The sequence below is a fragment of the Humulus lupulus genome, chromosome 7, assembly GCF_963169125.1.
Source record: "Humulus lupulus chromosome 7, drHumLupu1.1, whole genome shotgun sequence".
Classification (NCBI taxonomy): domain Eukaryota; kingdom Viridiplantae; phylum Streptophyta; class Magnoliopsida; order Rosales; family Cannabaceae; genus Humulus; species Humulus lupulus.
The window spans coordinates 39,777,701-39,793,677 of NC_084799.1; the positions used below are offsets into that span (position 1 = coordinate 39,777,701).

The 15,977-nt window shown below is 38.3% G+C and overlaps 3 protein-coding genes across 3 annotated transcripts; all 3 read right to left on the bottom strand.

The window, feature by feature from the left end:
* Nucleotides 1–357: 357 nt before the first annotated feature.
* LOC133791207 (calmodulin-binding receptor-like cytoplasmic kinase 2) lies at nucleotides 358–3,901 on the bottom strand. Its single transcript, XM_062229132.1, has 6 exons — nucleotides 3,441–3,901; nucleotides 2,946–3,196; nucleotides 2,638–2,806; nucleotides 2,280–2,369; nucleotides 1,777–2,078; nucleotides 358–909 (listed from the first exon to the last, which is right to left on the bottom strand). The coding sequence occupies exons 1-6, from the start codon at nucleotides 3,679–3,681 to the stop codon at nucleotides 592–594; spliced, it is 1,371 nt and encodes a 456-aa protein (XP_062085116.1). The 5' UTR covers nucleotides 3,682–3,901; the 3' UTR covers nucleotides 358–591.
* A 964-nt stretch (nucleotides 3,902–4,865) lies between these two features.
* Nucleotides 4,866–9,360, bottom strand: LOC133791208 (probable anion transporter 4, chloroplastic). Its single transcript, XM_062229133.1, has 9 exons — nucleotides 8,704–9,360; nucleotides 8,147–8,373; nucleotides 7,677–8,040; nucleotides 7,413–7,457; nucleotides 7,169–7,315; nucleotides 6,155–6,292; nucleotides 6,038–6,071; nucleotides 5,610–5,789; nucleotides 4,866–5,333 (listed from the first exon to the last, which is right to left on the bottom strand). The coding sequence occupies exons 1-9, from the start codon at nucleotides 9,166–9,168 to the stop codon at nucleotides 5,326–5,328; spliced, it is 1,608 nt and encodes a 535-aa protein (XP_062085117.1). The 5' UTR covers nucleotides 9,169–9,360; the 3' UTR covers nucleotides 4,866–5,325.
* A 4,993-nt stretch (nucleotides 9,361–14,353) lies between these two features.
* Nucleotides 14,354–15,187, bottom strand: LOC133791610 (uncharacterized protein At4g02000-like). Its single transcript, XM_062229531.1, has one exon. It carries the CDS (start codon nucleotides 15,185–15,187, stop codon nucleotides 14,354–14,356), a length of 834 nt encoding a protein of 277 aa, XP_062085515.1.
* Nucleotides 15,188–15,977: the final 790 nt, after the last annotated feature.

Here is a 15,977-nt window from a genome sequence, read left to right on the forward strand (position 1 = left end):
TTAATTTTCTCTCTCTTCTGTTTCTTTGTTGCCAAAATCAATCCCTTTTCCCGTTCTTCTTCTTGCCCTTTTATAAGCTGATTTGTTTATTTATTTATTATTTTCAACCACTTTAATGTGAAAGTGAGGAAAAGTGGGTAAGTAGAAAGTGGAAAAAATATTTCCTTATTTTTCTCCCCTTTTGACTGACTATTATTTTTTCCTATATAAATAATTTTTTTTCTTATGTTTCGTAGTTTTACAGAAAAAAATTAATTAATTTATGTATATATTTTTTTCTTATTCAACAATTACGAAATCCATCTAAGTTCTAACAAAGTTATCCACTTGTATTAAATGGTGGATATCATATCTTGATTACTATCCAACCAAGTAATAGCCATTCATTTACTGATTTTCAAGATACAAAGTAACTGTCACGAAATGAATTACACCCTTTTCAGAACTTGATATTGCGACTAAAAGAATTTACAATAAAGATGTGTATAAACAAAAAATAAATGTTATGTATGTATGAACAAATCCCCACTCCCAAAAATATAGATTTATGTATATTTCACTCTTTTATCTTTTGCTAATATAATAAATATATTATGCTGAGATAAATTTATAATTATCATCTTCAATCCCAAATGTTATATGTCTTGTGAACCTTGCATCTCCCTGAGGAAAATTGGATGAATGGTGAGTAGGAGTATGAGATGGGAAGGCTTTTTCTCTGAACTCTTTTCTGATTTCCCATAAAACCTCAGCACATTTTTTCATGGAAGGTCTTGAATTTCTCAAAGGAGCTACGCATTGCTGAGCTAATTTGAGTACTTTCTGTAATGCCATGTTTGATGCTGGATTTCTCCTGAGTCTTGGGTCCATGACAAGTACTGGTTCTCCATGTTTCAACTTCTGCAATGCCTGCAAAATTGAATATGAATGTGTATTATAATCACTTGTGAATACTTGTATGATAAAAGATAGTTTTTTTTTTTTTGAATAATATCAACTAAGTTTGCAGTTCTATGCTCATTGTTTATTACATTAATCTGCATGATTGTCTTAAGAGATATATCACTGGGTCCTTTCTATGCAATTGAATCTTGTTCCATTTTTTATGATATATATTATCTGTATCTAATATGGTTAGGCCCACAGACCATCTGAAGAAGAAAATATAACAAGTCATCTAATTAACCACTTGGCTTCATGTGATGAATGTCTTCAACTTTATGGTATAAGGCAATAAGAAAACTGTATAATATATCTTAAGCTTCATATATAGTATAGCAAGTTACAAATGTATAGAGTATTTGCTTATATAAAAATTCAGTTGTGATAATATTCATCACTTCCATAAATACCGCTCATGGGTAATCTGGGTAGGTAGGTGGCTTAGGTTAATATATATATCTATATATAAATATATATTTGTAATTCTTAATAGATATGAAACTGAGCCAAATAGAATAAGAGTAGTTTTCTAACTTGAAGAAATGTTATCTACCTAAGAAAAAATCAGTACTGAACGGATTCGTTGAAAACCACTAGTCATATGACAACAGTTTTTAATATTAGTAAAGGTTAAGCTTCATGTTATAACATCTCTACCAGAAACTTACTGAAGCTGAGTTCACAAGTTTTCACATGATCTCTTAAGTAGATAAACAAAATCAAACTAAGATTGATTTACAGTACTTTGACAGCTAAGGCTCACGTAGTATTATGCAAGGCTAACTTCAGATGATAATGTTTGATTGATAACTTAGTCTTAGAATATATACTTACCCATCTTATTGTTAATCTCTCACTATCGGGTTTTTTTGTTTCAATGGGATGTCTCCCTGTCATCAGTTCCACAAGCAGTACTCCAAAGGAGTAAACATCACTCTTATCCGTCAGTTGATAGGTTCTAAGGTACTCAGGATCCAAATAGCCTGCTGTGCCTTTAACTTGGGTTGAAATGTGAGTTGCGTCATTTTCTTGTTCTGCAGTTCGCCGTGCAAACCCAAAATCAGCCACTTTTGCTCTTAGCTTCTCTGTGATGAGAATGTTTGATGCTTTTATGTCTCTGTGGATTATTGGAGGATCTGCCAAAATAATATGTCAAGACTTCAGATATTTAATATGTATATATATACACATATATATAAACAAAAAGATGCCATGGGGAGTGTTGTTTCTTCACTAAACTAATATATATTAATGTTTATTTTTACATTTCTATTTGATATTTCAATGAGAAGCAATAACAAGCTGCATCAAGTTTAGATTGGAACTGGTTGGCTTACCTGTGTACATGTGGAGATAGGTAACTGCGTGAGCTACATCAGTTGCAATATCTAGACGCTCTGCCATTTCTAGTCCTTCCCCACGTTGACCTTCATTTTGAACAAGATTTGTTCTTATCAAAATGTCAAGTGCAATGGTTAATATATAACAAAGTTTTTATTTGTCTGATGACCTTTGGACTATTTAACCATACAAACTAGAAATCAAAGAAAACAAATACAGCATGAAGAATGGTTCTCACTCATGTCCATCTAAACCATCCTAAAAGCTCCCAAAACAGCTACATTTGCGGATTGGTTTATGAAGTTTGTACATACATACATACATATACATATATATATATATTTATAGACTTACCATCTAAATGTTCCCTAAGTGTCCCATTGCCAACATATTCAACCACAATGATCCTCTCATCTTCATGCTCCAAATATCCATATAGCCTCACCAAATTCAGATGCTCAATAGTAGAAAGGGTTAAAATTTCATTACTGAATTCTGAGGATATCACCCTGTCATATGATTTCTGCCAGAGTCACAGATTGAAGCAAGTCATCAATAATTACTGATGAGCAAATGATCTTTATCCCTATAAGCTTCTAACCATGATTAAAGAAGTGTACAAAGTACGAGAAAAAATTCAAGTGATTGCTAACAAAATCTACCTTCTTAGCACGCTTTACAGCTACTAATGTACCATCTTGAAGCTTCCCCTTGTACACTGCTCCAAATCCACCCTCACCAAGTTTATTTGCCAGAGAGAATTTCTGGGTTGCCTTATTAATCTCTTCAAAAGTGAAATTCGGTGTCCCAATCTTTCCACTCGCCGCGCCACCATTAGAGCCATAGGACTCAGATAACCTAAATTTTGATGATGAATTTCTGCTATAGCTTCCTGATGAAACATCACTAGGAGCTGCAAAACACAATAATAGGAAAATTTAATTACTCTGCAGATCCTTCCTGCTGCACCATAAGAAAAGTTTTTTTTCCCTTTGAAATAAACTAATTCAATCAAAGCTAGAACCTTGAAACAAATGTAATAGTTTTGTTACATAAATTGATTAACAAGATCCAACCATGTACTGCAAAAACTCTCTCAATTATTGGAAAATATGAAGAACCCTTTAAAATTGGGAACAAAATGAAGAGTAACTTACTGGAAACTCCTCTGATTTGGCCATTGTTAGTGACTTTCAATTTGGCCTTGTTTTGTTTGAAGAGAAAAGCCAATGTGATAATTCCAGCAAATTTCTTAGCTGCAGCCCTGAAATAACTGAGGGCAGATTGAGAACTTCGGCTCTTCTTCTTAGAATCATTCCTGTCATCCCCATGTCTGGATTTGGAGAATTGGTAATTTTGGTTTGATTGAGGACTATAGGGAATTGGACTTTTCTTCATTTGCAGGCTGAGCTTTTCGTTTATGGTGGCCAGGACTCTTGACTCAAATGAGGTTTTTGAATGATCCTTAGAATGTTATCTTTTAGAGGAAAATACTTTTTATTAGTTGCAGAGTTCAATCATTATTACATTTTTAATAAAGGATTGTAGGACCAGTTCAAGCAAGTAGAGTCGTGCTCGCTTTCACTCGCATTGAATTCCATAGCCATTGGTATCAACGGTATTTTTTTTTTTTTGACAAAAAAAATTTATTCAAGTTGGTCAGACAGAAAAGTCGATGTTAAAAAATAGTTTAATAATCCATTTGGTGCGGCAACAGCAGTGGGCCTCTGTTCAACTGCACGTTAAGTCATCACATTGACAGCCCAAGCCCAGTTTTGAAGATACTGATAATAGGGACTTCTCAGGAGAATTTGACCAGTTTCTGTAGTCACTGACATGTATTTTGATGTTTTAGTCAATGTTTGATTATACTATTATCACGTTATTAACAGTTTATACAACTGGTTTAGCTATATATAAATATTGAATAACTCCAATAATATATGTTTTGTAGGAATAATACTTAGTTGGCATGTGGATGGTGTTATTAATTCACTCTATTCAAATTAATTAATAGTACTAGATATTTTAATAATTAACAAGAATTCTTTAAAATCACGAGCCAAGACCCCCAGCCAAAGGAGTATTAATGGGCCTGGTCATGGTGACAAAGATGTGGAAAATGGGTGTTCGCTGATTTGACTAGGAATAGAGAATAATGTCTTCCCCTAAACGAAGGGTCAATAAAAAAATTGAAATTATAAAATAATAATACTCAATTATTGTAAAATATATTCTTCATAGGGTGTTCATGTGTAAAATTAGTGAGGTATCCACTATCCAGTTCTGCCCAAAAAGCCAAAGCATTGTTGAAAACTTGTCACTTTTCAGTTTCAAAATTGATATGAGTTAAAGGGTCTTCTCTTCCTCCTTTTTCTTTCTTTGCCCATTTTTAATAATGGAAGGTTGTGTTCAAATTTGGTGATTGCAGTGAGGTACATGGGGACCCTCTTTTGGCTTGGCTTCCATATGGAGCCTCTTTGACACTTCTAGAAAACCAAAAAACAATAAACTCTCTTGTTTTACTCTACTCTCTGTTTCGCAGAAGACAAATATTTGATTCTGTAAAAAAAAGCATCCCATAAAACTGATGAGAGAACAAGACTTTTTAAGCCAGCTCCACTATTATATTTCTACAAATGACCGGCCAAAACTGTCGATACCTCACATTTTTTGCTTAGCATATAGACACAAAGCAAGCAAACAAAAAGAAAACGATTGAACAAGGAATCCCTCACATACATACCTCTTTAGTTACAACACATTATTTATTATATTAACAAAATTTTATACTCAAAATTTCCAACTACAATTGACATGCAAATCATTGATGTGCATAATGAGGCTTCAGAGGCATTAGAAAGATCCTATGTACATTTGAGTTCACAGAAAATGAGAAAGGCGCATTGAATGAAATGATATGGACGAAAGTTCCTTCTTCAAGCATTATGTACTTGTACCTCAGCTCTGGTCCACTAATACACCAGACACGTATGGTCATCTTCAGATGGTAGGTGACCAGTAGTTGTCTTTATATTTCTTTTATAACACTGTCAAGCAAAAAATTTGATTGTTGTTCATTAGGGAAACACAAGGGTGAATACTAGATAGGTACAGTAAATTATTTAATTATCTGAGCATGTACACTCTTAATTCTAATCAGCATAGGTTCAGAAAACTAACACTATGGGTTTAGTGTTGGTAATACTACTACTTCATGCTTTATATGTCACGACAATAGTTCAGAACAGCAACGTAGCAGGCTCATAATCCACAGAAAAAGAAGCAGCAATGAAAAGATGAACAAAAGAAGAGATGATACTTACCAGGTTCATCAAAATTTACCCTCTCTCCAGTAGAAAAGAAGTTGTAGAAAATGGCAGAGAGAAAATACAAGAGTGATGTAAGCAAGAGAAATCCTTGGAAAGAACCCACTAATTCTACAAAGAAACCAGCCCCAACTGTTCCCACGATTGCTGCAAATGTTCCAGCAGTATTTGACAGTCCTAAGGGGAAAAAGAAAAGGTTGTTGAATGTTAAAAACTTTAGTTTGTCATCAAGGTTGGATATTAAAATCAAGAAAAGGTATATTGCTGTTATGTATACTTGCACTTATTGCTATCCCACACAATTATTGCATAGAAATAATAATGCAAAACTATGTTGTTCAAATGTTATCGCGAACGAGGCTATAAAAATAAAATTATTAATTTACAGCATCGCATGACTATGTTGTAATGAATAGGAATAATACCATGCAAAACACCAGAGTATTGTGGAGCGATCTCCTGGAAACAGAAACAAACAACAAAATGGTCAGACAAAGAAAAATTAATTCAAACAAATCAAATTTAAAGTTATTCAGCCAAACCTGGAGATTCACAAGAAATCCTGAATGACTAAAAGATTTCAATCCAACAGCTAATGTGAGCCAAGCAGATGCAAATGCTGGACTTTTTGCTGTAGTTAAACCCACAAGAGCAATGCCCGGACCAAAAAAACCAATTGACTGCAGAGAAAGCAAAGATTGAGCTTTTGATCACTCTATGCATGATGCTAAATATTCTAATGACCAAAAAAGATATGGTAGTGTGCTTGCTAGTGCTTAATTCTCAAGTTTTTCCTTAATTGTTTTTTGATAAACCAAAAGAAAAAGATTAAAAAAAATCTCTTAGCCATCTCGTAATTGGAATTAAGTGTAATTCGGAATAATTACTCGAATTGGCGTGTTTGTCTGACCATGTAATTACACAGTAACTATGTAAGGAAACTGAGGGGTCTCAATTACACTCTCCAATTATCATAGCCCCATGAGAATTTTGTGTAATTACACCGTATAATTACTTAAATACTATCAATTTTAAATAGTATTTATTACATAATATTATTTTATTATGTAATTACTAACTATTTTGTCAAACAAGACATTAAGAATTCATAAGTAATTACCACTTGACATCCAAACACACCTTGTATTTTAAATAATAATATAATTACTAGGATATGTAATTACTACCCTAGTAAATACACGGCCTAGTAATTACTTCCAAACACGCCCTTAGGTATTTCTATTTTTTGGCCCCTTAGATAAAAGAACCACAATTAATTCTATAATAAGATTTTCTTTCTTTGGAAGATAACCACGCAGTACTGTATAACTTTCCAAAAATGAACTCAAACAAAACTCCTTTCGGTAATTGTATAAAATTATACTTGTAAATATCTTCAGATTTCTAGATAACCAAGTCTTATTTAAAGGTTGTAGTACGGTAAAAACTAATTGCCTTGTCAAAAACCAAAGAAACAAAGAAACGCATGATTGATTAAAACTATAAAAGGTGGTCATTGCACTAAAAATGGCTATTAATGATCAGGAACTCCATACCTGCATGATCTTGCGTGTTAAAGTGATAGATGTACCACTACGTATCAACATGTCGGACCACAAACCAGCAAGATATCCCATGACTGCCATCACACTCCATGGAACAGCACTAAACCAAGCTGCATGTCTGAGGTCAACATGAAACACCTGTAGTATGAAGTACATTGCTTGAGTTTCAAAATACTTCTAGATAGTAGATACCACTAACAATTGCCACAAAATAAAGATAAGTATCAGTTCTCACAAAGTTAAAGTAAACGGGCATCCAGGAAAGAATAACGAAGAAACCCTGCAATATTTGAGAAGAATAGTAAGTTTTCGTAAATAAAAAACATCAAGTTTCCATATAAAGGTCTAGCACGTCCATGAAAGCAAGTAAAAACACTTCGGTAGCATTTTTGCATTCAAATAAATAATTTCACCCTGTTAGACAAAGGTTTAAGCGCAGAGTTAGCAATTAGAATCGTGTTGCTAAGAGAAAAGCTAGTTGAAGAAGTGTATGCCATACCCAGCTGTGCATGGAATTTGCAACGATTAGGGACCATGTAGGCAGTTTAGAAAGTAAGCCCCTGAATGGAGGTATCACTTTGGCTATAGGTTTATTGTCCACCAGAAATGATTTTTGCCTCTTATTCATTATGTAGTCCAATTCATACTTGGATATCTGATTATTTCGGTCAGGAGTACTAGATGTTGCAGACAACCATACCAATACCCAAAGAAATCCAGATAAACCAAAAATCACAAATGGTCCAAAGATACCACTCTTTGACATGAGGATTGGAGAAAGTGTGAGTCCAATAGCACTTCCAAGCTGAAATCCAGCCATTGCAATTCCAACAGCCCTTGCCCTTTCGGTTGGAGGAAACCACCTGAAAGAAAAAGTCGAACATTTTAGCTTCAAGTACTTTTAGCAAATATAACCAGCCTTTCAGGTTCGATCTCACGTTTTCATTATAACCAAATAATCATCAGTACCTTGCTACCATGTTGTTCATGCAAGGAAGAGCCACTCCTTCTGCCACACCAACCATAGCTCTCATAGCAAGGAGAGCCCATAGGGAAGTTTCAGCAGCCCAAGGTGTAAAAAAGGTAGCCAGAGACCACAAAGCTACTCCCCACGCCATGACTATCTTGCCACCATAATAATCCACAAGAGTCCCTCCAGCTATTGGAGATACTAAGTACCCCCATAGGAAAGATGACTGTCATGAGATTTTCACACGAGTTCAAGTAACTTTAACAAGCACACTCTACAGAAACATTTGCTAAAACTATACTTTCCAAAAACCAATTAACAAAAATGCTTACTTAACTTACTTAATAGAAGTCCATGACTCAGAGTCAGAGAGTAGACATTTTAACCTTCAAAGGTTCAACAAACAACCCAATTTACTTCATTCTATATGTAATTTTTTTTTCTTCCCTAAATTACATATCGGATTGTTCATTCGGTGACTTCTATTTCTTAACCAAAACTAATATCCCATTAAGTGAAAAATTAACGAATACGAGAGTTTAGTAGCCAAGCCCACCTGAACAATACCAGCAAACGATTTGGTCCAGCCATGGGAAAGCGACAAAGGTACAATCGCCACTGACATCACAACCCGGTCAGCGTTACACAGGGCTAAGGCCAAGGCAAGCATCGCCGCAACTTTAACCCTCTCCGAGGTGATGAACTCAGCGAAACTCGGCGCCTGAAGCTCGTTCTCCTCCGAAAACGCACCGAAATGAGCGTCGTTTGAAGAAACCTTGACCGGGCGGTTAAGCGGGGACTCGCCATCCTCATCACTCGAGCCGTGGTGCAGTCGAATTCTGAGCAGAGAACTCCGCCTCGAAACGTTTATGGGTAAACATCGTGGTTTCGGCTTCAGAGGCTCGAAGAAACGCGGCGAGGTTTGAACTTTCAGCAATTGGGATTTAAGGAATTTTCGGGTTTGGAAGTGTTTGAAAGATGAGGTTGGGGATGGTTGGCGGAGAGCGACCGCAGAGTCCATGGATGGTGAGCTCTGTCTCAGTAAGAATGGCGGAGACAAAGAATCATAACAGTGGCGCCGGAATAAATCTGTGTAGTTTACCGTAATGCCCTCCTGTTTTCAGTCGGGAGTTCGGATTGATTCCTAAATGAGAGGGAGATTTTAAGGGTTAATATAGTCATTATGTAATTTGAATATAGATCAGGGGCCACTTGCATAGTTTTTTATATCAAATAATTATCACTTGGGCTTAGCAATAGCCGAGTTTTAACAAACCAAAAACAAAAGTTGGTGAGAGCTGTAAAGATAATCTTAGCTAGGATCAATTATCGTTAATAATTGTAAAGTGAAACGCGGTGTGGTTTAATATATGTTTTTTTTTTTAATATCATTTCATGTTAGGTGATGTATACATTCTAGTTCAGAACATTATAATAATTTGCAATTCTATTTATAATTTCTTTTAAAAGTGTGGACTTTATTAGCAACAATCTTGTAAAATTACATCCAACACAAAAGAGGAGATAGTCTCCTTAATCAAACTACGCTCAACCACAAAGGAAGACTCCTTTGCCAAAGCATGGGCTGCCCCATTAGCAGAGCATTTCACAAACAAAATTTCACAAACAAAATTGAAACAGAACTGAGGTCCTTCCACAGGACTTTACAATCTTCTATAGCACACCCAAAATATGAATTCATGGTAATGTTGCTTCTCAAGGCTTGAACTACAAGAACACTGTCAGTTTCAATCACCGCCTGCATCCAATTCCTTCCCTTTAGCCAGCTCAAAGCCTCGCGCACACCCAACGCCTCTCCCAACTTCGGAGCCACATAACCAGATCTGCAAACAGAGAAAGCTTCCAAAAGGACTCCATTGTGGTCTCTGATAATTCCAGCAAAGCTGTACTTCGAGGCCTCAATGAAATTTGTTGCATCAACATTTATCTTTAGGGATCCCAGCGGAGGTTTGCTCCATTTTTCACGCCCATCTTCAGGCAACAAGAAATGAGGCAGGGGAGCAATGTCACGGTCTTGAGCCTTCTTCCATGATGTCAACGAATGTTCAGCCAGATGTAAACTACCATAACACGAGCCCCTTTTATTCTGCCATACCCAATCGTTGCGCCTCTTCCACACAGCCCAAAGCAACATAAAGACTTTAGCCTTCTGATCTTCATCTAGCCGAACTAGAGCCTGCATTAACCAACTGCCAAAGGATTCAGCGCCTGGAGCCAGAAGGTTGAGCCCCAAACGAACCCAGCAAGGCCACACTTGACTACAAGTCACCAAACAATGAGAGATAGTCTCCCTATCCAACTCGCACAAAGGGCAGATTGTACTCACATCCACATGTCTAAAGTGGAGTTGGGTTTTTGTAGGTAGACAGCCAGAAGAAGCCCTCCATACGAGATCCTTAACCTTGGGGGGTACCTTCACTTTCCACAGACCCAGCCAAAATACTCTTTCCATATCTGAAGCCTCTCCATGCTTAAGAACTTGAAGCGCCTTATAACAACTTTTCACAGAAAAAAACCCAGATGATTCCATCGACCAATACCAATTGTCAATAGGCCGATTAGAGCACAGAGGAATGCTCATAATGCAATCGGCGTCTCTAGAATTGAAAAGGTCGTTTATCACATCCTCATCCCATTCAAGTCTATCGGCATGCATCAAGGTGGAGACTTTTGTCCCAAATAAAGCAGGATGAGTTGTAGTGATCCAGGGGTTAACCTTATCCTGAAGCCAAGGGTCTGAGCTAATAGAAATGGTCTCACCATTACCCACTCTACATCTGGCACCAATTTTGACTAAAGGCTTCATTTCCCATATACTCCTCCATATATAACTTGGATTAGAACCAAGATCTGCACTTAAAAAGCACCCATTTCGATAATAACGAGCTTTAAAGATACGACCCACCAAGGAGCTTGGGTTGCTAAGTAACCTCCAAGCCTGCTTACATAAAAGAGATCTATTAAAATCATGAAGATCTCTAAAACTCATACCCCCTTTAACTTTATGAACAGTTAAATTATGCCATTTCTTCCAGTGGATTCCTCTACCATTACTAGAGGAGGAGTGCCACCAATAACGGCACATGAGCTTCTCCAAATCGTTGCATAACCCCAATGGAAGCAAAAATACATTCATAGCATAAGAAGGCAGCGTTTGAGCCACAGTTTTAATCAACACCTCCTTCCCTGCCTTAGACAAAAATCTCCCTTCCCACTGCTCAATCTTCTTCCTCATTTTGTCTTTAATAAACCCCAACAAAGCAGATTTATTTCTTCCAAGAGTATTTGGAAGGCCCAAGTACATGCTCGACGGTCCTGCTTCAGGAATAGTAAGAGCGATGCATATAGCTTGGCGAAAATCAACTCTGGTATTTGTACTAAAAAACATAGAAGATTTAGCTAGATTGATTTGTTGTCCTGATGCCACCTGATAAGTCTGAAGTAATTCCTTAACCTGAACTGCCACCTCCATTGTCGCTCTACAGAACAAGTAACTATCATCCGCGAAGAGCATGTGAGAAATCACAGGAGCCTCTCTCGCAACTCTGCACCCCGAGAGCCTACCATCATGCACAAATTTAGATATCAACGCAGAAAAACCCTCCGCACATAGAATAAAGAGATAGGGCGATAAAGGGTCTCCTTGTCTCAGTCCTCTAGATGGGACAATAGGCCCCAACTCCTGCCCCTCAATGGGGATCTTATACGAGACAGAGCGAACACATGTCATGATCAACGAAACCCAAAAGTCTCCAAAACCCATCTTTTTCATTACTGCTTCAAGAAACCCCCATTCAATTCGGTCATAGGCCTTGCTCATATCTAGTTTTAGTGCCATGAAGCCATCTTTTCATGAACCTTTCCTCTTTAAATAGTGCATTACTTCAAAGGCAACCATAATATTATCAGTGATCAACCGCCCAGGTACAAACGCACTCTGAGTTTCTGAAATGACCATGTTGAGCACTCGCTTCAATCTATTTGCCAAAACTTTTGAAACCACCTTATACACCACATTACAAAGCGCAATCGGTCTAAGATCTCCCATAGACTCTGGGACCGACTTTTTAGGTATAAGCACAATACTTGTTTCTGAGAGGTGAGTAGGAAACTCACCTGTGGTGACAAAGTTTTGAACCATGCGAACTATATCCTCCCCTACAATATCCCAGAACTTTTGGTAGAATCCTGGAGAGAAACCATCTGGTCCTGGTGATTTATCTGGATGCATCTGAAATAGGGCATGTTTTACCTCCTCAGATTCAACTGGAGCCACAAGATCCAAATTCACCTCCTCAGAAATTGAGACCGATATACAATCAATCACACGGTACTAGTCAGTATGAGAAGCTGAGAAGAGATGCTTGAAGTAGTCTACCATCACCGAACCCAACCCGTTCTCCCAATCTCTAAGCGTACCCGTGTCATCCTTAAGAGAAATAATTCGATTTCTCCTTCTTCTTTTATTGGCCACTGCGTGAAAGTATTTTGTATTGAGATCCCCAGCCTGAAGCCATAGTTGCTTTGACCTCTGGCGCCAAAATATCTCCTGTTGAGAGAGTACTTCGAACAATAGCGCTTGAGTCTCTTTGTACTTCTGAACTGAACCAGCATCACGCCTACCTTGGATCTGTTTGAGAATAGCTTTGCACCGAGCTATGCGGGACTTAAATCTGCTTGTTATATTCCGCCCCCATTCCGCCAGAGAAGTGATACAACATTTAATCTTTTGAAGCACGGTATTTGAATGAGGCACCCCCCACCGATCTTGCACTATCTGTCTGCACACAGGATCTCTAGACCAAGCATTCTCAAATCTAAAGCGGTAACGATAGCATGTCCTCCTCCTATAATCTAGGTTCAGCCATAATGGAGAATGGTCAGACGCAGAAGGCCCTAGATTATAAAGCTTCGCCGAAGTAAACAAAGAAAGCCAACCATGAGACACCAGTGCTCTATTTAATCGAACCTCCACCCAATTATCTGTCCCACGACCTCTCTCCCAAGTGAACTGATGGCAAACCAAATCCATATCAATCAAGTTGCAGTCAGATATAGCTTCCTGAAAACCATTGATAAGCCAAGAAGGATACTGTCTGCCCCCTTCTTATCCTTATTAGAAAGGACATTATTCAGATCTCCCATTAAACACCAAGGAAGCGAAGATAAGCTAGCAAGTTGACGAAGTTTATTCCAAGATACTTCCCTCAAATTGCGGTTGGGTTCCCCATAAAAACCTGTCAGACGGAATTTGGGATGTTCACTCAAATGAACCTCCATATCCACATGAGTATTCCCATAACTTAGCAACTGTACTTCCTCCTTGAGCTTCCATAGCATCGCAACACCCCCACTGTGACCCAAACAATCTACCGCAAAACACCCCTCAAAGCCAAGAGAAACTCTAAGCCATTCAACTCTTTCTTTCTTACACAATGTTTCACACAAGAACACAACTTTGGGTTGCTTTTGACACACCATGTCTTTTAGGAATTGAACAACCCGTGGGTTCCCAAGCCCACGGCAATTCCAACAAAGGAGACTCATGATTCTTGGCGGGCCCAACTCGTGGCACCCGCCCCAGAGACGTTTTTTGAAGAGCTCACATCATCATGATCAAGGTCACCCTTCTCGCCCTGTTGCCCCACCAAATAAGTTGGGCCTACACCCATAATTGCACCGGCTTCTTGAGGAGCATCAACATGCATTACATCAATATGCCCCAAACTCACCTTACTGCCTTGGGCCAACACCATGTGATCCCCTTGTTCAAATGATTGGTCTATCTCATGGCCCACCACCAATTTGTCTCTTTGGCCCACATGGCCCATGACAACATCTACTCTTTTACGTTTTGGGTCCATGAAGTGGTACTCTTCGGTCAAACCCATATCAATCCCAATAACTCCACCTTTGACCCCTGCAGCCGCCACCTCATCAACATTAAATGATGATAAATGAAGAACATTATTTGGATTACACGTATCCCCAATCCCCCTCATTAAAACCGAATCCTCACCCCTAGGATCAGCATGATATTCTCCTCCCAAATCCCCTCGATTTCCTCCTCGATCAAAGCCACTGATTTCTCGCCCAATATTCCCACGATCTTCCCCTGCATCAATGCCACGATCCCCTCCATAGCTCCGAGAATGCCGCGGCACCATAGCAACCCCCTCACGCCCTTAACGATTCTCTGCCGCCGTACGGACCACCTCCGGAGCCGACTCTAGAGGCCTGGCCATATTATCCCGAAGCCACCTTGCTCCTATATTTCGTTGTCCTCTGCGGTCGGGAGCCCTCATGAAGATCCCATATGGTCGCGACATGTTCTCATCTCCTTCATCGAAAAGTTTATGACAGAAGCTCTCAGAGTGTCCCAGGACTCCGCAAACAAAACAGAAAGTTGGGAGACGTTCATATTTGAACGTAGCCCAGAAAAAATCCGTTTTCGAAGTGAATATCTTCATCCTCCTTTTGAGTGGCTTTTCTATATCAATCTTCACTCTCACCCTCATGTATTCCCGCCAGATGCCAGTGTAGTTCTTCGGACATGATGCAACAAATTTCCCCATATACGCCCCACAAGCTTTTAAAATCTGATCAGACATAAAACCCGGTTTGAGATCGTAAACTTGCACCCATATTTCCAGCTTATTCAGAATGACCATCCTTGGATTTTCTCCTAAACTCAGCCGCTCCAATATAATCGGAGTACGATTAAAAGTCCATGGGGATCCCTCCAAAACGCGCTTGATATCCAACTCATGGAAGAACTGGAACAAATACTTGTTTGTCTCGAGTTCTTTGACGAACATCCCCTTCACCGGTCGCCAAAGAGAAGCCATGACATTACGGAACGAATCGTAGTCAGTAGACCGATCGTAAAGTATCTTACCGACCAAGCACCACCTCGCGTCAAAGTCGTCCTCATTTTCCACTGTTTCATCAAATGCCAAGCCACGTTCATTCCCATCGTCAATCTGGAAATCATCCCATCTAGCCTCCAAATTCTCCATGTTTGTACTAGACGACACCATATCCCGACAAAAGTTACCCCACAGCAGCGAAACACCACCAAGAACCACAATCCAACGTCAATGTCGACCAAGAAAATCAAAACTATAACTCAACCAAGAAAAACCAGAAAACTAGCGAAACCATGTCAATAGACAAGACTAAGTCCACTAATTACTATGTACTATGTATATTTAAAAATGTAAATCTTTTAATTCTTTTTTAACTTTAATGAAATATTCAACATAAATATTTTGAGTAGTCAAATGTGAGGTAAGAGCTTTCACTACTTACCACATGCATTTTTCCATAAGTTTTCTGGAAGCTACCCCAATACCTGCCGTGTCTAGTTCTGTTCTATTTATAATTTTAATCTGACATAACCCACTAAGAACACACATGGAAAAGTAATAACGGAACCTATTACGAGAGAGAACCAAGCCACAGCAACACCATGGTGGCATCAATACCATCATCTTCAAAAACAAATACATGTGTATATATATAATATACATAAATTAGACTTGGGTGATTTGAACCCAACCTTAACTTTTATGACCAAGGCCTCCACCAAGATGAAAAACATGAATTGATATTAGCATCACATGAGAATAGTATTATCAAATCATGAGCTTGAGAAGCAAATAATTCAACTTTATCCCAAGTGATGACTACACCTTCATGCACATGCTTAATACTTTTGGATTAGAAACAAAATTTTATTTGTCTTAACTTCCCCCATCTATGAATGATTTTGCTTCTCAATCTCCTCATGAGCTGCTGCGAATGAAA